This window comes from Mobula hypostoma, chromosome 9 (assembly GCF_963921235.1).
Source record: "Mobula hypostoma chromosome 9, sMobHyp1.1, whole genome shotgun sequence".
Lineage (NCBI taxonomy): Eukaryota > Metazoa > Chordata > Chondrichthyes > Myliobatiformes > Myliobatidae > Mobula > Mobula hypostoma.
Window position 1 is genome coordinate 109,223,251 of NC_086105.1, and position 21,569 is coordinate 109,244,819.

Sequence of the window (21,569 nt, forward strand, 5' to 3'; positions counted from 1 at the left end):
CCTCTGGTGAATTCTGTGCTTGTGAGCATAGCTATTTACTCATGTTCTGTTTCCACTAAATGACCTACCTATTTGTTTTATAATAGCTTCAATGTAATATCACCTCAATCACTTTTCTGCCTTTTATTTTTCTCTTTGGGATCATTTTGGACATTGATTATCCATAATTTCTCTTAGCATTTAAATCTAAGATATTCATTTACAACTCTTTTTCAATGCAAACTGATGGACTTCATTCTTTTTATACTATTACAGAGAGAATTCAAAACACTGCTTAACAGGAACCATGCAGCACCGGGGCTATTTTTTAATTGAAAATTGAAAATATTATTGGAATCATCTTTGAAAGTTTTTATTTTAGGAGTTACAAGTTTGCATATCAATATAAAGAAGTACATATTTGCAATTAAATATTCTCTTTTTGGATCACAGTTCCAACATACCTTGCAGCAAATTAATTCCTGTTAAGTTTAATCACTGTTGTAATTCATAACAACTAATTGCACAGAGCTGGGCCCCATCAATGAACAGATACAGTAATTTACTTTAATGAGGGACAAAATTTAGACAAGATACAAGGGAGTCTCACCTGCTCTTTTGCAAAGTGCTCTTTGGGAATCTCTCCTGTTATCTATCTGGGATGTAGAGCCTCATGTAGATATGTTATCTGAAGTACAGCACTTCTGATAATGCAATATTAAATCAGAACAGTTGGAAGAAATTTCAAGTGTGCATCTTTAGTCTTGTACTTGTCAGAAGTCTTCACTTGAAGATTTGGCAGCATTACTATAAGTTTCAACCTTAATGATGTTTTACATTTCAAGATTCATGATTTGAGAAAGGAGTTCAAATTCATCATATCCTCCGGCAGCTGTAAGATTAAAAATTCCTACTCTTTATAACGGCAAAACTAATCCAGAATCAAAACAAAGCACTTGCCACTAGCATGCAACCGCCACGGGGTTGTTGTACTTGCATGATCCACCTTCAGCTCCAATGAAACGATTGTTCCAAAGAGTTGAATCCTTAATTCAATCCTTTATTAACAATCGGCAAAGGTATGACCTCCACCAGTTCCAAGCTACAAACTGCCGCAAAATAAGCAAGAATATGTAACTTATTCCCTTCACTTTTACCGCACCCAAACTAATGAGACTAGTTACCATAATAAACATAATAAACGCATAACACAGAATACAAAGCAATAGAGAACAGAATAGCTCCAGAGCTATCTAGAAACAAAGCTCAATATACGTAAGCAAGCTTTGTGATAAATCATTAAAATACACATGTGTACACATTTTACATTTGACAGCGATTAATAGAATGCTTAAAATGACTTTCTGGGACAAAGTAAGTACAAAATATCAATAATGAGAGCTTGGGTATGCCACAGGTTCCACTCCCAGTATCATTTCACTTTGGATGAGGGGTGATGCTGTGGAGGGACAGAGATCTCCAGTCACGATTCTTTAGTTATTATGCTGTGCAGATGGACTTTTCTTGTCATCAATGTCATAAAAAAACTGTATTATAGTGGGAGCAACTATGAAACAATTGCTTTCCTTGAAATAATCTGACAAACATCTCAAACACTTCACAGGGGCATTGCCAAACCAACAAAATTGATTTTGGGCCACTGAACATGATGTCAGGAAAACGGTTCAGTTGCTTAATCAAAGGTAGCTTTTAAGGCACAACTTTGATAAAGAAAGAAAGGTCATTAAATATGACAAGGCAGTCAGGGACATTAAGGAAAAGTTAGTGCTTCAGGGTACGTCCCCAAATCTAATGTACTGTAGGTCTATTTAGACTTATTTTATTGGAAATCTTGGTTGTTATGATGTAGAATCCAGATCATGACAACTGAAGTGGGGAAAGAAAGATTCCTGCTGGGATGATATGCTATTATTGCATTGGAAATGATCCAACACAGCCTGTTAGTTAAGATGAGACATTGTATTCTCGATCCAGAGAATAATATTCACAGTATCTGTGAGTAGTGATCACAGCCAAAGCCTGTGACTGAGCTACATTTATAAAGACTGATATGTAAACATACGAGTTTATACTTCTGGTAAGAAATGTAGAAGCAGTACATTTTATATATACAGTATATATAAAATATTGAGTGTTTTAATGTTATTAGTTTTTTTAAGGATTGTGTCACATTAACCATTCTCTGGATGGCGTCGGTGTGTGTAGAAAGTTCTACAAACAATCGGTGTACAGTGCTTGAGGGAACCACACACACGCTTGACTTTCTCTTGGCTCACATGCAATTGATTTTATTAGATGTTAAAAAGCTACTGGCATATAGTTTTTAATATTAAGTAAGTTTTCATATGTGGGTCCTGTCATAAGTAAGGATGACAAAATATACGTACGTAGTTTTATGTAATTCAACAACACTGAATCCATATTATCTTTAGTAACACAGCATAAATATCATTTGACTAACACTATTAATATTCATTTTATTTTCAGGAGTAATGTATCCCGTGAAGGAGAATAGCACTAATAATAATCGTCAAAAGATGCCAGTAGATATTTGTCATTCAATGAACAGTGATAGTGGCACCTGGTGTTTCAGTTACTGCAACTGCTGTGGTGTCAAACCTGAGTTTGCCACTCTGCTCCTGAAATCAATCCATGGGGTAATGGAGCCAGGAGCTAAATTTGTGATTGTATATTAAGTAACATCTTAAGTATGAGCTTATTTCAGCATTTAGAAACTGCCTCTTTCAGCTGTCCACTAACGCACGGTCCACATCATGGTTTGTATGCTTTCTCTTAATTTTAAAATCTGTGATTGGACATAAGTATTTTTTTTCTTAGATTAGCCATAAAAGGGACTGTGAATGCATATGTTGTATTGTTCCTATTTTTATATGGTTTACTCTGAACTTTAATGAAACTTTTTCCAGAAGATCTGGAGCTTATATTTGTGCTGTGGATGTTCAGTGATTAACTGTTGTGTGAAGGGCATTTTTTAATGATTCGACTTTTTTCTCCAGTCACATCGCAAATTTTCAGCGCCCAGGCATGGGCACACAGGATTCCTTCCTCGTAAGAGAAGTTCCAGGCACAGAGGGAAAGTTAAAAGCTGGCCTAAAGATGATCCAAGCAAGCCTGTGCATTTGACAGCTTTTTTGGGATACAAAGCTGGCATGACTCATATTTTGCGGGATATACACAGACCAGGCCAAAGTAAGATTTGTCTTATTTTACTCCTTGTTCCATGTAACATTCTGTTTATGTATTGCCCAGGCAATTAAACTTCATATCCTTGCTAATGCCTTATATGTGTCTACCTTGTCTGTGAAAACTCTTATCCAGCCAGACCATGTAATGCTTGTCTATGCAATATACTGTCAATGAAATCCTAATGGACTTCTTATTTCATGTCCTATCATCAGAAAGATGGCTCAACTAACATTTTAGCATTCCTTCAAATACAGACTGGATAGATTATTGGGTTCCAGTCTCAGAAATGAGGTTTGAACCTTTAACTTTCTAATTTAGAGTCGAGAGTTCTTTTCAGTCATCCAAGAACAAATATTGTGGATTCATTTCTTACTCCAGAGGTGTGAGGCAAGTTCATAGGTTCATTGTATTATCAAAGTAAGTATGCAGAATACAACTCTGAAACTTGCCTCTTCTCCAGATAGCCAGAGAATACCGAAAACTATATAAATAGTTGAAAGAAAGACACCAATCCCCTGCACGAAAAGAAACACTCGCAAACCCCCAGCCTGTCCCAAGCCCTCCCTCGCACAAAAACTAACAGATCAAACAAATCCCCAGCCTGCCAACTTACAGGAAAGCATGGGCAAAAACACAAAAAAATTTACAGATCCGAAAGAGGCCAATGTGAACTACAGTCCAAACTATAAATCTCAAAATCCTTGAGAGCATCGTGACCCAACAACGCCTTCGACATCAGCGACTCAAACCAGTGGCCTGTCTGAGGAAATTTCTTGGCTGAAATCCTACAACAACCCTGAGAAGGGACAAAAATTAAAAACAGAAAGTGCTGGAAATACCCAACAGGTCAGGTTGCATCAGTGGGAAAAGAAACCATTAACAGTTCAGGTTGAAGTCCCTTTTTTGGTGCATTCTGAAAAATGGTCTGTCACCTGAAACATTAACTCTGTTTTTCTTCCCACAGATTGGCCTAAATCTGCTATTTCCAACATTTTCTGGTTTTATTTTAAATTTTCAGTTCTGCAGTTGTTGATTTTTCTATATTTTCACTGAGAAAGGCATAGTCCATCAGATAATACATTCATACAAAAACTGTTCCCTCAAGATGCTGTGGCACCATTTTGAAGACTGAAAATCTCTCAGGCTGTTGAGCAGTATTTATTCCTGAATCAACATAATTAAGAAACAGACTATGTCATTGTTGTTTACTGTGCTGCCCTAACTTAATTACCACAGGAGTTATATACAGTATCTGAAGTATTTAATTGGCTATAACTTACTTTGAAGTGTACTAAAGTTGTGAAAGCTGCTATAGGATTGCAAGTACTTTATTTTTCACTCTTTATTGTCAGTTACTGATGCTTTATGGTTGTCTAGTTTGAGCCTTGCTTTTGCACTATCTGTTGAATAGTATTTTGCTTATAATGGTTGATAATGGTACAGCTCCCATTGCTTAATTTGACAGAAAATCACATTTTGGTGTAGTTGTCGGTTTTGCAGCTCTGGTATTGAAAAAATATCAGGGCATTACTTCCAATACAATGTCTATCCCACTCAACTTTCTATATTTGAACTGGATGTTTTAATATTTCAGAGATCTCAAAACGCGAAATGGTGGAGGCTGTTACGATAATAGATACACCTCCAGTAGTAATCATTGGGATTGTTGGATATGTGGACACTCCCAGGGGATTGCGGGCATTGAAGACAATCTTTGCGGAACACATAAGTGATGAATGCAAGCGTCGTTTCTACAAGAACTGGTAATAAGAATTTTTCTCTCTTTTTCAAAAATTTGCCTTTGTCAAGTACTAGTAAATATGGGTGGAATAGAACTTAAAGGAAGAAGCTGCAAAGCTTCAATCCCAAATTCATTTGGTGTCCCCATCTCATGTGGGATTCAATCTATTTAGACAAAAGATCCTTAGAGACCATGAGAAGACTAAAGGCTACCAGAGCAAGTTCATTTGTTCTATCAGAGTGCATTGCTCTCTCATCCTACGCCAAATTTAATTTTAAAATCCCCTGATGTATTAACTTTGTCACTTCACAGTATTTAAAATATTCATTAACCTTTGAATCAAAACCATTGAGAATCTCCTTTGCATTGCATCCAGGGCATTGATGGTTCTCTTGTGTTCCAATAACTAGAACTGGGCTTGGAGAAGCACATGGTTTCCACACTTCCATTTTTTCCAAACTCCAATTTTAAGAAACTTGGTTGCACAGTTTAGGTAGTCATCTAGTCTTAAACTGTTTGTCAGTTCTTCCCTTAATATCTTTAAATCTCAGAACAAATCACTTCTTAGTGCCCTAAATTCAACAATGTTTGGCTAATCCCTCTTCATAATGTCACTCCTGTGTCCAGTTATTAGGTATCATTTTCATACGTTTAATGCTTACTGTCTCCAAGAACAAAATATCCTTTCTACAGCTCACAGTTCACCAGGCATAGTTAAACCAGGGCTTCGAATAATTGCTTCACAACTTCTAGTTTCACAGGCATTTTGATTAATTTCTATACTTGTCTGTGACATTTAAATTTTTTATGTATAGTACATGCACCTCTAAGGCTCTTTCTACATCACTAAAGTTTGTAGTGCTTAATCAGTTAGAAGATTCTCAGTTCTTTCAGTTCTAGGCCCTCTACACATGATCTTATACTTGCCAATGTTGAAGTCCATTTACCTTTGCTAAATCCATTAATATATGTAATACAGTACAGTATATGTAATTTTATGCCTCCATCAGCGGTGTTTACATTTATTCATGAAGTAATTATTCAATATATGTTGCAGGCATTGAGCTCTTTCTAGATATTACTCAAAAATTAACAAATAAAGTTGTTTATTGGCTCCTAAGGAAGTGACAGCATAAATATCATAGTTGCCATGGTTGACAACAAACCAAACGCTGCGTAGGGATCGGGAAGCTGCCTTCAGACTGGGGCATAAAATGGCTGTCAGGTCAGCATGAGCTGCACTTTCCCGTGCCATCAGGAAGGCAAAACAGCACCACTCACGGTCATTTCTGTGACGCCATAGACACGAGGCGCAAGCGGCAGGTCATTCAGACCATATGCGTCAGTGATAATGATGCCACTCTTCCTGATAGGCTGAATGTCTTTTACGCACAGTTTGATAGGTGGGATAATGCGCCGGCAAGGAAGACTCCCCCTCCCCCCAAGGAGCAGGCACTCTGTCTGGCTGCAGCTGATTCACGTGAGGAAGACCCCAGCCAAGGTCAACCCATGTAAAGTTGCAGGGCCTGATAACATACTGGGTAGGGTGCTGAGACATTGTGCAGCCCAGTTAACAGAGGTTGTAACAGACATCTTCAGCATCTCTTTGGAACAGTCCCCTGTCCTCACAGGCTTCAAGACAGTATTTATAATGCCACTGTTGCTTAATGACTACTGTCCAGTGGCATTGACCTCAACAGTAATGGAGTGTTTTGAGTGGGTGGTTATAGATCACATTAAATCCCATCTTCCTGCTACATTAGATCTCTTCCGGTTCACTTCTCACTCAAATTGGTCCACTGATGTTGCCATAGCCTGTGCACTCCACTGTGTCCTGTCCCACCTGGAACTGGTGCCTCACACACCAGGATGCTGTTCATCCACTGCAGCTCAGCATTTAATGTGGTCATCCCTCAGGACCTGGTTGGTATTCTGCCCTCAGTGTGTCTCAACATCTCTCTTTGTAACTGGATCTCGGGCTTCTTGACAGAAAGACCACAGTCAGTCCATGTTGGGAGCAGCATCTCTAGCTCCATCACGCTGAGCATCATGTACCCCAGGGCTGCGTGCTCACCCCGCTGCTGACACATGATTGTCCTGTTAGCTCTGGTTCAAAGTGACTCACCAAGTTCGCTGGTGACACAACAGTGGTTGGTCTCATCAACAATGATAAAGGGACAGCATACAGAGAGGAGTCAGAGTGGCTGGTAGAACAGTGTGAACACAACATCTTGAGTCTCAACATGGATGAGACCAAGGGGATGTTTGTGGACCTCAGGAAGGTGCATGTTGACCATTCTTCATTGCAGATAAACATTGGAGAAGGTTAGAAGCACAAATTTCTGGGAGTGCACATTACAGGTGATCTCACCTGTTCCCTCAACACCATCTCTTTAATCAAGAAATCACAGCAACATCTTAACCCCCCCCCCCAATTCTAACCAATTTTTATAGGAGCACCATTGACAGTGTCCTGCTCAGCTGCATTACTGTCTAGTACGGGAATTGTGAGGCATTTGGCCACAAGACTCTACAAAGTACTGCTGAGACGATTGTCGGGGTCTCTCTTCCACCCGTATGAAATATGTACAGGAGCACTCGGGACTCAGGACCCTTAGCGTTGTCAATGATCCCCACCATTCATCAAATAATCTCTTTGATCACTCCCCCACCCCCACCATCAGGCAGGAGGTACCATAGCATTAGGACAAGAACTGTTGGAATGGGAAACAGCTTTTCCCCCCCAAGGCCATAAGCTACTGAACTCCCTGCCATACCCAGGTCTCGTCACATATGAAGCAACAGTGGTGTTAGACTGTTTATTTTTTAACTTGTGTTGTAAGTGCAACTTATTAGTTGTTAACTTATTTGTGGTAATATTGCTTCTTGTGTTGTGTGTGAATTGTATGTGTTGTGTTGTGCACTTTGGTCCTGAGGAATGTTGTTTCATTTGGCAGGATATATATATATGGTTGAGTGACAATAAAATTGAATTTGAACATAAAATATCAGACTACAATTACATAAAATAGATGTTTGAATAGAAATAGAAGGTGATTAATAATCAAGGGAACAACTGAGATTTTGTCATTTTCTTGATCTGCTCAGGCAAGCTAAGCCTCTCGTAAATTCACTTATAAAATCCCTCTTCTCCCTTCTTTTTGATTCATTTCTGTACTGCCTCCCTTCATAATTGATTGTAAGTGCAGGGGAGACCTAAATCAATCACTGATTTAGATGCACTCCTCAGCTTACTCACAGAACTGCTGCGCCTGATGACCCTGTGATATCCATCTCAGAGGCCAATGTTAGGCTGTCTTTAAAGAGAGTGAACCCTCGCAAGGCGGAAGGTCCCAATGGAGTACCTGGTAAGGCTCTGAAAACCAGTGCCAACCAACGATCAAGAGTATTCAAAGACATTTTCAACCTCTCACTGCTACGGACGGAAGTTCCCACTTGCTTCAAAAAGGCAACAATTATACCAGTGCCTAAGAAGAATAATGTGGGCTGCCTTAATGACTATCACCTGGTAGGACTCACATCGACAGTGATGAAATGCTTTGAGGGGTTGGTTATGACTAGACTGAGCTCCTGCCTCAGCAAGGAACTGGACCCATTGCAATTTGCCTATTGCCACAATAGGTCAATGGCAGACGCAATCTCCATGGCTCTCCACACGGCTTTAGACCACCTAGACAACACAAACACCTATGTCAGGATGCTGTTCATCAACTATAGCTCAGCACTTAATACCATCATTCCCAAAATCCTGATTGAGAAGTTGCTGAACCTGGGCCTCTGTACCTCCCTCTGCAATTAGATCCTTGACTTCTTAACTGGAAAACCACAATCTGTGCAGATTGGTGATAACGTATCCTCCTCACTGACAATCAACACTGGCACACCTCAGGGGCATGTGCTTAGCCCACTGCTCTACTCTCTATATACACATGACTGTGTGGTTAGGCATAACTCAAATACCATCTATAAATTTGTTGATGATACAACCATTGTTGGTAGAATCTCAGGTGGTGACAAAAGGGTATACAGGAGTGAGATATGCCAACTAATGGAGTGGTGCCGCAGAGCTGATTGTGGACTTCAGGAAGGGTAAGACGAAGGAACACATACCAATCCTCATTGAGGGATCAGAAGTGGAGAGAGTGAGCAGCTTCAAGTTCCTGGGTGTCAAGATCTCTGAGGATCTAACCTGGTCCCAACATATCGATGTAGTTATAACGAAGACAAGACAGCGGCTATACTTTATTAGGAGTTTGAAGAGATTTGGCATGCCAACAAATACACGCAAAAACTTCTATAGTTGTACCATGGAGAGCATTCTGACAGGCTGCATCACTGTCTGGTATGGAGGGGCCACTGCACAGGACCGAAAGAAGCTGCAGGAGGTTATAAATCTAGTCAGCTCCATCTTGGGTACTAGCCTACAAAGTACCCAGGACATCTTTAGGGAGCGGTGTCTCAGAAAGGCAGCGTCCATTATTAAAGACCTCCAGCACCCAGGGCATGCCCTTTTCTATCTGTTACCATCAGGTAGGAGATACAGAAGCCTGAAGGCACATGCTCAGCGATTCACGAACAGCTTCTTCCCTTCTGCCAACCGATTCCTAAATGGACATTGAATCTTTGGACACTACCTCACTTTTTTTTTAATATACAGTATTTCTCTTTTTGCACGTTTTAAAAAATCTATTCAATATACATAATTGATTTACTTGTTTATTGATTATTATTATTATGTGTATTTATTATTATTATTATTATTAATTTTTCTCTGCTGGATTATGTATTGCATTGAACTGTTGCTGCTAAGTTAACAAATTTCACATCACATGCCGGTGATAATAAGCCTGATTCTGATTCTGAGAAAGACAGGTTGAATGATAGTTTTGCCTGGGGTCCTGCCCTGGAAAATTCATCTCTTGCTTGGGTAACCGACTAATTTGAAAAGTATGGTTAGTTGAACAAGAGTTTGACTGAAAGCAGTTACAACATTTTGTAAATTGTGCTTTTCTGCATTGGAAACACTTTGTTAATGGGGTCACCACTCAATTCTAAATTATTTGCCCAACTTTTTAAGTACCTTGTTGTTTGTGGAGAAAAGCTGAAACAGTGTAAATAAGGTGGATTGTACATTGGAAAATAAAATGCATGAGCTGCTAGAAGGTGGAGCAGGTCCACAGGTGGGCATTGTAGAACCATGTCCAGTTCTTCTTATTCTTTTCAATTTCTTATAAATTTGCAAGATTCATTTGGAAAATTCAGCCTTATGACATAAACATAAAGGGTATTTTCTGTCACGTCTTTGAGAGGAATAATTAATATCTTTTCAATATAGTATAAGATACGGTCCATGCCATATTTGCATGTTCAATTAGGTGCAAGAGTAAGAGGAAAGCCTTTACTAAATACAACAAGAAATGGCAGGATGAGGCGGGGAAGAAACAACTGGAGAAAGATTTTGAAGCCATGAGGAAGTATTGCAAAGTCATCAGAGTCATTGTTCATACTCAGGTGAGAACTTTTTTTTCTCTGTTGTACCTATCTACTTCTTCCAATTCTAGACATTAATTTTTAAGACCCATATCACAAAGTGGGGCCAGATTGGTATCAAAGCAATTCCAAAAGCCGTGCTACTGTGATGACTTTCAATGTGTTTTACTTCAAGCATGGGAGCAGCATCTTCAGAACTAGTGGAAAGACTGAGAATTCTTAGATGTCATTTCTCACTATGACTTCAAACCTATACTACTGAAGCTTGATTGATATGGCAGTGCTCTATAATGTGGTGTAAGGATTCACCTTTGGCACTAGTGATCAGGACTATGGTGTTCTGAGGATTATAAAGTTAACCAGTTTTAAAATTTCAAAGCAGTTGAATAGTACTGACAATTTTAAGTTTTAATGTCAGAAGTGCACGCAATTCAGAATTTAACACAGCATTTAGACCAATGCATTTAATAATAATAATAATTCCAAGTTAAAATTAAAAAATAGTTTTGAAGTGTTAATGTTGTTAAATAAATGCAAGTTGACGATCTTCTGAGGGGCGTTGATCTGAAAGGTCATCAGTCTGCAACATTAATTTTGCTTTTCTTTCCATTCTGATCTATGAGTGTTTCCAGATTTCTATTAAGTTTCAGATTTACAGTATCCAAGGTGTTTTGCTTTTGGACTGATTTAACCCTTTTCACAACCTTAGGATGTCCCTTTGTTCTGCAAAATCAATTATGTGTTGTCACCAAGATCCTGCAAACAGCAATTTCAACATCAACAAAGCACGGGCTGGTAATCTCTTTTTGTCCCAAGGCATGGTAAACTAGCTACACATGGTGGGTCAACGCATCATTTGTGTGAGGGCCCTCCTAGCAGTAATTTCTGTTGTATGTGCTTCACTAATTCCTCCATTGAAGAGCTGATCAAACTGAGTGACACAAAGACAAGAAAATTTGCAGATGCTGGAAATCCAAGCAACACTCACAAAAAGCTGGAAGAACTCAAGGTCAGGCAGCATCTATGGAAAAAAGTAAATGGTTGATGTTTCGAGCTGAGACCCTTCATCAGGACTGGAAAATAAAGATGAGAAGGTAGAGCAAGAAGCTGGGATGAGGGGAGGAAGAAGTACAAGATGATAGGTGATAGGTGAAATCGGGAGAGGAGTGGTGAAGTAAAGAGCTGGGAAGTTGATAGGTGAAAAAGATAAAGGGCTGGAGAAGGGTGAATCTGATAGGAGAGGGTAGAGACCATGAAAGAAAGGGAAGGGGGAGGATCACCAGAGGGAGGTAAAGAGATAAGGTGAGAGAGGGAAACGGGAATGGGAATGGGAATGGTGAAGGGTAGGGGTAATTACCAGAAGTTTGAGAAATCAATGTTCATTGGAAGTGTCCCCCTTCACCATTCCCATTTCTGTTTCCCTCTCTCACCTTATCTCCTTACCTGTCCATCACCTCCAACAGACTGGCAGGGGAGTGTTGTCTTACCAGGAAGGATTGCTTGGGGCCATGAATGTAGGTGAAAGAGGAGATGAATGGGCAGGTGTGGCACTTCTTCCACTTGCAGGACCTCCTGATGCCCCCCCTTACCTCTTCTCTTCTCCTTACCTGCCTATCACCTCCCCCTGCTGTCTCTCCGGCTTCCCTTTCTCCCACGGTTCACTCTCCTCTCCCAACAGATTCCTTCTTCTCAGCCCTTTATGTTTTTCACCTATCACCTCCCATTTTACTTTCTGGTTCTGGAGAAGGGTCTCGGGCTAAAACGTCAACTGTTTATTCTCCTCCACAGGTGCCGCCTGGCATGTTGAGGTCCTGCAGCATTTTGTGTGTATTGCTCTGGATTTCCAGCATCCGGAGAATCTCTTTATTTGTGACCTAAAGAGATACGAAGCACTGAGTTGAAAAAGGTTCAGTAAAAAAATGCATCTCCTTTGTTAGCTGGATCATTTGTGAGCAGATTGCAAGGCAGTAGAGTGAAAATACTCATAAGCCTTGTGTATCCTTTTAATCAATTGACATGCCTTGGCTGAATGTAGGGTCTAACAACAGAAGTCAATCGTTTAAACAATGTGGTCATGGAGTAGCTGACAATTAATTTGGTGAAGGGCTCTGACCTGAAATGTGTCTCCTTGCATAGTTCTTGCCTGACTTGCTGACTGCTACCTGCACTCCTTGTTTTTATATTATATATGCAATCCTGTTCTTCCTTCCCCGTTAGATGAAGCTGCTACCTTTGCGCCAGAAGAAGGCCCATATGATGGAAATTCAACTGAATGGTGGAACCGTTGCGGACAAAGTAGACTGGGCACACGAGAAACTGGAGAAACAAATCTCAGTGCACTCTATCTTCCATCAAGATGAAAATATAGATGTCATTGGAGTCACCAAAGGAAAGGGATTCAAAGGTAGTTCAAATGCTTAATCCAGAATTTTTCTGTAATTTAAAAATATTATATGGAAATAATTGCCTTATTTTAAAACATCTTTTTTCAAACTTAAAACAAAAAGAGTGATCTATTTGGATGAATGAAAACTTCTGATGTAATATTTGCCAATCCCAAACTCCATGTTGGAAGTTGGAGAGAACAGAGAAAATTGCAACATTCCTTCTTCTGAGCCTTATCAACATTCCCATTATGATTCAGAAACAACTGTGTACTCTGAAACACTCGTCATCATTATGTGCTATGGGCAATCGTGGTTTATGACCTTGATTGTTCTTGGCAAATCCTACGGAAGTGGTTTGCCATTGTCTTCTTCTGGGTAGTGTCTTCATAAGATGGATGACCCCAGCCATTAACAATACTCTTCAGAGACTGTCTGCCTGGTGTCAGCGGCTGCACAACCAGGACTTGTGATATGCACCCAGCTGCTCATACCTGACACACTCGTTGCAATATTAGTAGATCCTAGAATGTCTTGGGGGATTATTCATTCTGACAATATATGTTAAAAACAAGCTGCTGGAGGAACTCAGCTGGTCTGGCAATATCTGTGGGGAGAGAAGGATAGTCAATATTTACAGTCAAGCACCTTCATCTGGACTCATCTATCCCTCCACAGATGCTGCCTAATCTGCAGAGTTCCTCAATATTTTGTTTATTTTTGCTCCATAGTTCAGCACCTATAGATTATGCTGTCTCCAATATATTATGTTAACTTTGGTTAAGGTTCTTAGGAAGATAGTTGCACAGTCTACATTCAGCACTGTAAGTGACTACAGAAGGGAAAATATATATTATTCAAGCTGAAGATCAAAAAGGTAATCGAGCTATGGCACCTCCAGTTATGCTCCAGCTTCAGAAACTATGACTCATGTTCGGATGACAATAGATGAAAGGAGGAAGTCTATCAGTTAGAATGAAAATCTTTCATATAAAATTGCAGATGAGTTCTTCTTTCTTCAACTTGCACTTGAATTTGAAATACGATTGAGATACTTGCTGAAAACTTCCTCCCCGCCTCTTAAACTTGTAGCCATTATTTACCTGTGTATGTTCATTGGCAAAGGTTATACCTTAGTTATATTAAAAAGTATATCAGCCCTTGCCCTTCCCTTGGACAACATTGGTGTCATGGAGAGGGGAGACTTGCAGCATGGGCAACTGCTGGTCTTCAATACAGCCTTGCCCAGGCCTGCTTCCTGGAGAGTGAAGACTTTCCTGGCACAGATCCATGGTCTCGCAAGACTAACAGATTGTGAAAACTTCCTGTACCATATCATAGGAAGGCTTATGGCCTTCATGACCTTGACTCCAATCTAAACTGTGAGGAGATATTATATAGACCAAATTGTAGAGCCCAAGTTCTAAAATATCATGAGATGACTTGATCAAAGGTTCCCTGACATTAAGGGAAGCTTAAAGGGTGGAAAGGGAGAAATCTTTTATTTATTATTTGGGGTGTGATACTCGACCTATAAAGGAACACTTCTACAAAGTGCTGAACAAGTTTGGGATTTTCTTCCACAGACAATCCATCTTCAGTTTCCTTCCTTAGGGGTTAGGATGGATTCATGGAGGATCCCAGAATTTTGGGCAAGGGTAAAAATAAAGTGGTTAATGAAACATGAAAACTGATCCTAATGCTTTGAAGAACGGATGGGATTGTTATGAATAAACATTAAATATAGAAGAGTACAGGACTGGAACATCACCTTCAGCCCACAATATTATGCTAAACCAAAGAAATTAGTAACCAAATGACCAACGAAACTAATCCCTTAATGACTACACAATGTTCATATCCCTCCATTTTCCTCACATTCCTGTACCTATCTAGAAGTCTCTTAAAAGTCCCTAATGTACTCCCCTCTACCACCTCCCAGGCAGCACATTCCAGGCACCCATCACTCTGTGTAAAAACTTGCCTCTCACATCGCCTTTGAAGTTACCCCCTCTCACCTTAAATGCATATCCTCTGTTATTAGACATTTCGACCTTGGGGAAAAATATATTGTCTGTCTGCTCTATCTATAATCTTATAAATTTCTATCAGAATTCCCCTCAGCCTTTGCCTCTCAAGAGAAAACAACCCAAGTTTGTCCAATCTCTTGATATAGCACATGGCCTCTAATCCAGACAGAATCAGTGTGAACCTCTTCTGCACCCCTCCAAAGCCTCAACATCTTTCCTTTAAGATGGTGACCAGAACTGTATGCAATTCTCCAGTTTCAGCCTAACTAGAGTTTTATAAAGCTGCAATGTAACTTCCTAACATTTGAACTCAATACCTTGACAAAAAAGGCAAGCGTACCAAATTCCTTCTTAACCACCCTATCAACCTGTGTAGCCTCTTTCAGGGAGCCATGCACTTGGACCCCAAGATCCCTCTGCTCATCAACACTGTTAAAGGTCTTGCCCTTAACAGTGTGCTGTCTCTTTACATTTGACCTACTAAGGTGTAATACTTCACATTTGGCCAGGAAAGCTCCATTTGCCATTTCTCTGTCCTTATCTTCAACTGTTCCATATCCTGTTGTATTCTTTGCCAGTCTTCTACAGTATGCACATCACCACCAATTTTATACCATTTGCAAACTTACTAACCCACCTATCTACATTTTCATCCAGGCCATTTATATAAATTACAGACAGCAGAGGTCCCAGTAGAGATCCCTGTAGAACTAATCACAGACCTCTGGCTAGAATAATTCCCTTCGACCACCACCTTCTGTCTTCCATGAGTAAGCCAGTTCTGAATCAATTCACCATGGATCCCATGCCTCTTAATCTTTTGGATGGGCCACTCATGAAGGACCTTGTCAAACATCTTCCTAAAATCCATATAGACAACACCCACAGCTCTAGCTTCATAAATCACCGTTGTCACCTTGTCAAAAAACTCAATCGAGTTAGGAAGACACGGCTCTGCACAAAGCCACATTAGCTGTCCTTAATTAGCCCATGGTTCTCCAAATGATCATAAATCCTATCCCTAATAATTCTCTCCAGTAACTTCCCCAGCACTGATTTAAGACTTGCTGGTCTATAGTTTCTAGAATTATCCCTGGTTCTCTTCTTCAACAATGGAACAACATTAGCTACTTGCCAGTTCTCTGAAACATCACCTGTGGTTGAAGAGAGCACAAAGATATTGGTCAAGGCCCCAGCAATCTCTTCACTTGCTTCTGCTAGTAACCTAAGGGTATATCCCATCTGGCCCTGGAGACTTATCCACCTTTATATTCTTTAAGAGATCCAGCACTTCCTTCTTCTTTCCTTCGACATGCCCTAGCATACCAGTAACCTTGGCACTGATCTTACTGCCCTTCACATCTTTCTTGGTTAATAGTCGATCCTTTGCCTACAAGCAGATTATCCACCTTTGATCCCACCCTCTCCCTAGTTATCTTCTTGCTCTTGATGTATCTTTAGAATGCCCCAGGATTCTCTTTAATCATACTTGTCAAGGACTTTTCCTGGCCCCTCCTGGCTTTTCCAAGTCTCTTTTTGAGTTTCTTTTCTGGCTCCTTTATAATTCTCTTGGGCTCTGCTTGATTCTAGCTTCCTGAGCTTTACACATGTTTCCTATTTCTTCTTGACTAAATTCATCACCTTCCTCGACATCCAAGGTCCTTTTGGCCTTCCTCTTGACTGGAACATACCTGTCCTGTACTCTGTGCAGTTGGTCTTTAAGCATCCACCACACGTCAGATGTGGACTTGCCCAAAAAAAGCTGTTTCCAATGAACTCTCCCTGGTTCCTGCCTAATGCATTCGTAATTTTCCCTGCTGCAAGGCCCATGCTATCCTTATCTATAACAATCTTAAAACTTAAGGACTTGTGGTCACTGTTCCCTAGTTTAAAGTTAAAGTCTGTCCTGAGCCTTGTGGCCCATCAGGCCAGTGCTTATGCCGGTTTCTGTGCTGTGAAGCAACTGGAAGCAACTGAGAGTACGAGACTCCCCCCTGCCCCACCGGATAGGACGCCAGTTTATCACGAGGTTAACCCCCAGCATTTTGCCGGTACCCATTTTTAGCTGGGTAGACTAGAACAGTGTGTGGTTCAGCGCCTTGCTCAAAGATACAACATGCTGCCTTGGCCCAGACTCGAACCCATGACCTTCAGATTGTGAGCCCAATGCCCTAACCACTTGGCCACATGCCACACCACTGTTCCCTAACTGCTGACTTACCGAGCAGTCAGACACCTGGTCAGGTTTATCACCCAACACCAGGTCCAGTACAGCCTGTCCTCATGTTGGAGTACCTACATACTGATTTAAGCAACCTTCCTGGATGCTTCTAACAAATTTTGCCCCACCTAAGCCATTTGCACTAAGAAGGTCCCAGTTTATATGAGGGAAGTTGAAGTCCCCCATGACAACAATCCTATTGTTTTCACATCTTTCCTTTATCTCTAGGCAAATCTGTTCCTCAATGTCACGGTGGCTCCTGGGGAGTCTGCAGTACAATTGCATCAGCGTGATTGCTCCTTTCTTATTTTTGAGTTCTGTCCATATAGATTCAGTGAACGAGCCCTCCATTTTGTCCACTCTGAGTGTGGCTGTCATATTGTCCCTGATTAGTAGTGCAACTACCCCCTCCTTCTACCTATATTTTCCTAAAAAAACCCCTAGATTAGAATTAGTGAGTTTAGAGATAGAGAGATCATAAATGATTAACTTTTCTGAATAACAAAAGCCTTTTCTTTGAATTGTTGAAAGTTATTCCAATGTTAACATGCAAACAAAATGCAACTCCAAATTGACACATTTTTTTGTTGGTTCACAGGTGTGACCTCCCGGTGGCACACTAAAAAACTGCCAAGGAAGACCCATAAAGGTCTGCGAAAGGTTGCCTGCATTGGGGCCTGGCATCCAGCTCGAGTTGGGTACACTATTGCCCGTGCAGGGCAGAAGGGTTTTTTCCACCGTACAGAGATTAATAAGAAGGTAAATGTCAAACGTTTACTTCAATGGTTAACACAAAATATTCTGCAGATGCTGAGGTCAAAGCAATACTCACTACAAGCTGGAGGAACTCAGCAGGTCGGGCAGCATCCGGCCCGAAACATTGACTGATCGTTTCCACGGATGCTGCCCGACCTGCTGAGTTCCTTCAGCCTGTAGTGAGTGTTACTTCAATGGTTACTTGAACAGTTAAGATGTTATATTTCTGGATGGTTCAATAACTGGGAGCCACAAAAAGACAAAGGTAAGAGAAACAGACGAGGCATGAGGAAAATAATTTTTACCCAGAGAAGGTGATGATCAAGAAACCACTTTATTTGAAGGTGGTGAAAGGCACACAGGAGAAAATAATTTACCGGGCCACAGGGAAGGAGTAGGGAACTGGATTATAATAGATTGTTCCTCTGGGAACAACTTGTAAGCTGACGAGATCCCTTCTGTGCCATACCACTGGTATAAGTGGTAAGGTAGCCTAGTGGTTGGCACAATGCTTTACAGTACGGGTGACCCAGGTTCAATTCCTGCTGCAAGGAGTTTGTACATTACGTTCTCCCTGTGACTGCGTGGGTTTCCTCCCACAGTGCAAAGATGTACCAGTTGTTAGGCTATAATTATTCTGTGATTAGGATAGGGTTAAATCAGGGGTTGCTGGGAGGTGCAGTTTAAAGGGTCAGAAGGGCCTATTCTGCATTGTATGCCATTTAAAAATTGTATGAAATCAATAGATCAAGAATACCCTGGAAATTCAGACCTAGTCAAGTATGATACTCCTCTACTAACTGTAAATGTCATGATGTTACTATCAGTCGGAAAATGAGAAAAAATTTCCACATGCTTTCTAGCTTCGTCATGCTCAAACTCCCAGAGCCACACTCTGAGATTACATGTGACCTTTAACCCCAGGATAACTCCCACGAATGTATCCCACCACTGCCAAACAGATGGCTACAGAGCTTCCACTGATGGTTGGGATTTAAATTAATATGCCAAGTTGTGATTATCTCTGGCTGGCAATTCAATGGGGAATTACCAACAATTTCCTACTCAAGGACCAGCTCAGTCCCAGCTTCCACTACTGCACATTGGAATGTGGCAGCTGGAGTTGAGCTGCCGATCATAGTCATAGTCATAGCCATGGTCATACTTTATTGATCCCGGGGGAAATTGGTTTTTGTTACAGTTGCACCATAAATAATAAATAGTAATAAAACCATAAATAGTTAAATAGTAATATGTAAATTATGCCAGTAAATTATGAAATAAGTCCAGGATCAGCCTCTTGGCTCAGGGTGTCTGACCCTCCAGGGGAGGAGTTGTAAAGTTTGATGGCCACAGGCAGGAATGACTTCCTATGACGCTCTGTGCTGCATCTCAGTGGAATGAGTCTCTGGCTGAATGCCCTCCTGTGCCCACCCAGTACAATATGTAGTGGATGGGAGACATTGTCCAAGATGGCATGCAACTTGGACAGCATCCTCTTTTCAGACACCACAGTCAGAGAGCCCAGTTCCATCCCCACAACATCACTGGCCTTACGAATGAGTTTGTTGATTCTGTTGGTGTCTGCCACCCTCAGCCTGCTGCCCCAGCACACAACAGCAAACATGATCGCACTGGCCACCACAGACTCGTAGAACATCCTCAGCATCGTCCGGCAGGTGTTAAAGGACCTCAGTCTCCTCAGGAAATAGAGATGGCTCTGACCCTTCTTGTAGACAGCCTCAGTGTTCTTTGACCAGTCCAGTTTATTGTGAATTCGTATCCCCAGGTATTTGTAATCCTCCACCATGTCCACACTGACCCCCTGAATGGAAACAGGGGTCACCGGTACCTTAGCTCTCCTCAGGTCTACCACCAGCTCCTTAGTCTCTTTCACATTAAGCTGCAGATAATTCTGCTCACACCATGTGACAAAGTTTCCTACCGTAGCCCTGTACTCAGCTTCATCTCCCTTGCTGATGCATCCAACTATGACAGAGTCATCAGAAAACTTCTGAAGGTGACAAGACTCTGTGCAGTAGTTGAAGTCCGAGGTGTAAATGGTGAAGAGAAAGGGAGACAAGACAGTCCCCTGTGGAGCCCCAGTGCTGCTGATCACTCTGTCGGACACGCAGTGTTGCAAGCACACGTGGTCTGCCAATCAGGTAATCAGATGTGACCCTTTGATTGGAAGTCCTCAAGGTTGCTCCATAGAATCTAAGCTTTTGGCACAATTTTGTTTTAAATGTTCACTGTCATGCCGACAAAGCAGTAGCGCATCTTTGCTTGTGTGTTTGACACCACTGGAGTATGTTGCTAGTGAAAAGCAATGAGCCAGGTCAAATTAACATCACTTTTGAGAAGTGTGATAATAAGTCAATGATGTCCTTTTGCTTTGCAATTTGCAAAGTATCTCAGCGAGCTCATTGTGTGATCATTCCGACGTTTGGCATATCGTAGTGGCCTGTAACTCTAAACAAGTTTTGCATCTTTGAATGTACAGCTCTCCCAACTCTTCATCCATCTATACTGGTCATGTGTGAGCTCTAACAAGCTGATCACAGGTTAAGAGTGACGCAAAGTCCCATCCTCACCTTATGTTCACCTTTGGACATTTATGGAAAAGGGAGAATTAATGATAAGGAGCATGGACTCACGTTCACTGATGGTACTTTAGTCAGTGGGCAGTTGTTTCAAATGATCTTTTAACAATTGTCTTGCAGTGTTCAGGCTCGGATATCTCCTGGTGTCAGCCTGACTTTGCCTTGAGAAAGTATGAGTTTGTACAGATTCTTTTAAGGCCCATTCAAAACCTTCGTGGGCTAAATTTAAAAGCAACATACATATCTTTGGAGGAAATATAAAGAAATAAAAATATTGTGGTGTAGCAACAAATATTATGGAATTCAAAACTGGCCATTTGCAATGACCACCCGAAATATTTTACAGTATCAGCCTGGGAGGTGTTGGATTGGATGCAGCCATGGAAACTTTTGGATCAATGTGAAGCGACATTAATTCACTGCCACTTCTTAAAGTCTGTATCTTCACTGATTCTTCAGCTTAGCTTGAACACATCATAGCTTATTTTATGAACTGTCTAAGCCTTCTTTTCCTGTTCTGATCAGATTTATCGCCTTGGTAAAGGGATCCATGTGGAGGATGGCAAAGTAGTGAAAAATAATGCTTCCACTAATTACGATCTGACTAATAAGAGCGTTACTCCAATGGTAAGTTTGAATAATCTCACTTATTTAGTGGCAGATATTGACACAATGGCAGAGGAAATATCACAAACGATTCTGAATGATCTTACTTGCATTTTCTTTTCCCATAGTCTCAAAACACCTGCTTTTCTGTTAATGGGCCTGTCAAACCTAAGTGTGCATCTGTCTTGTTGCTTCATTGCTAAAGGTTATACATTTAACTTCCAATTACCTGGCAAGCTCAGGACTTTGGTACTGCCAGACAGGTAGATTGGTTGGAAATTATTCCCTTTTAGATGTTACACAGTATTACAATGCATTTTTCAGTGAACTTAGTAAATTTAAAGGAAACAGAGGAAATGAGACCCCAGAGAGTTCAAACTGAACTCAGAAACCAGGGCACTGGTGCATTGAATCAGAGCTTCAGAGAATTGAAAGGAGTACCTGGTCCTGGGTCCTGTGAGTTGAAAGGGACTTTAGTAGATCATACGGGAAATTTCAAGTGCTTGGACG

At 40.9% G+C, this 21,569-nt stretch overlaps 1 protein-coding gene across 1 annotated transcript in view; it reads left to right on the forward strand.

Moving 5' to 3' along the window:
* The first annotated feature begins 2,619 nt into the window (after positions 1 to 2,619).
* LOC134351356 (large ribosomal subunit protein uL3-like) overlaps positions 2,620 to 21,569 on the forward strand; it is a 29,068-nt gene continuing 10,118 nt past the window's right edge. The window contains exons 1-7 of the mRNA XM_063057431.1: positions 2,620 to 2,777; positions 3,018 to 3,210; positions 4,802 to 4,970; positions 10,345 to 10,480; positions 12,677 to 12,863; positions 17,693 to 17,853; positions 20,979 to 21,080. Coding sequence (XP_062913501.1) covers positions 2,775 to 2,777; positions 3,018 to 3,210; positions 4,802 to 4,970; positions 10,345 to 10,480; positions 12,677 to 12,863; positions 17,693 to 17,853; positions 20,979 to 21,080 — 951 coding nt within the window. The 5' untranslated portion in view covers positions 2,620 to 2,774. The remainder of the gene's footprint in view (positions 2,778 to 3,017; positions 3,211 to 4,801; positions 4,971 to 10,344; positions 10,481 to 12,676; positions 12,864 to 17,692; positions 17,854 to 20,978; positions 21,081 to 21,569) is intronic.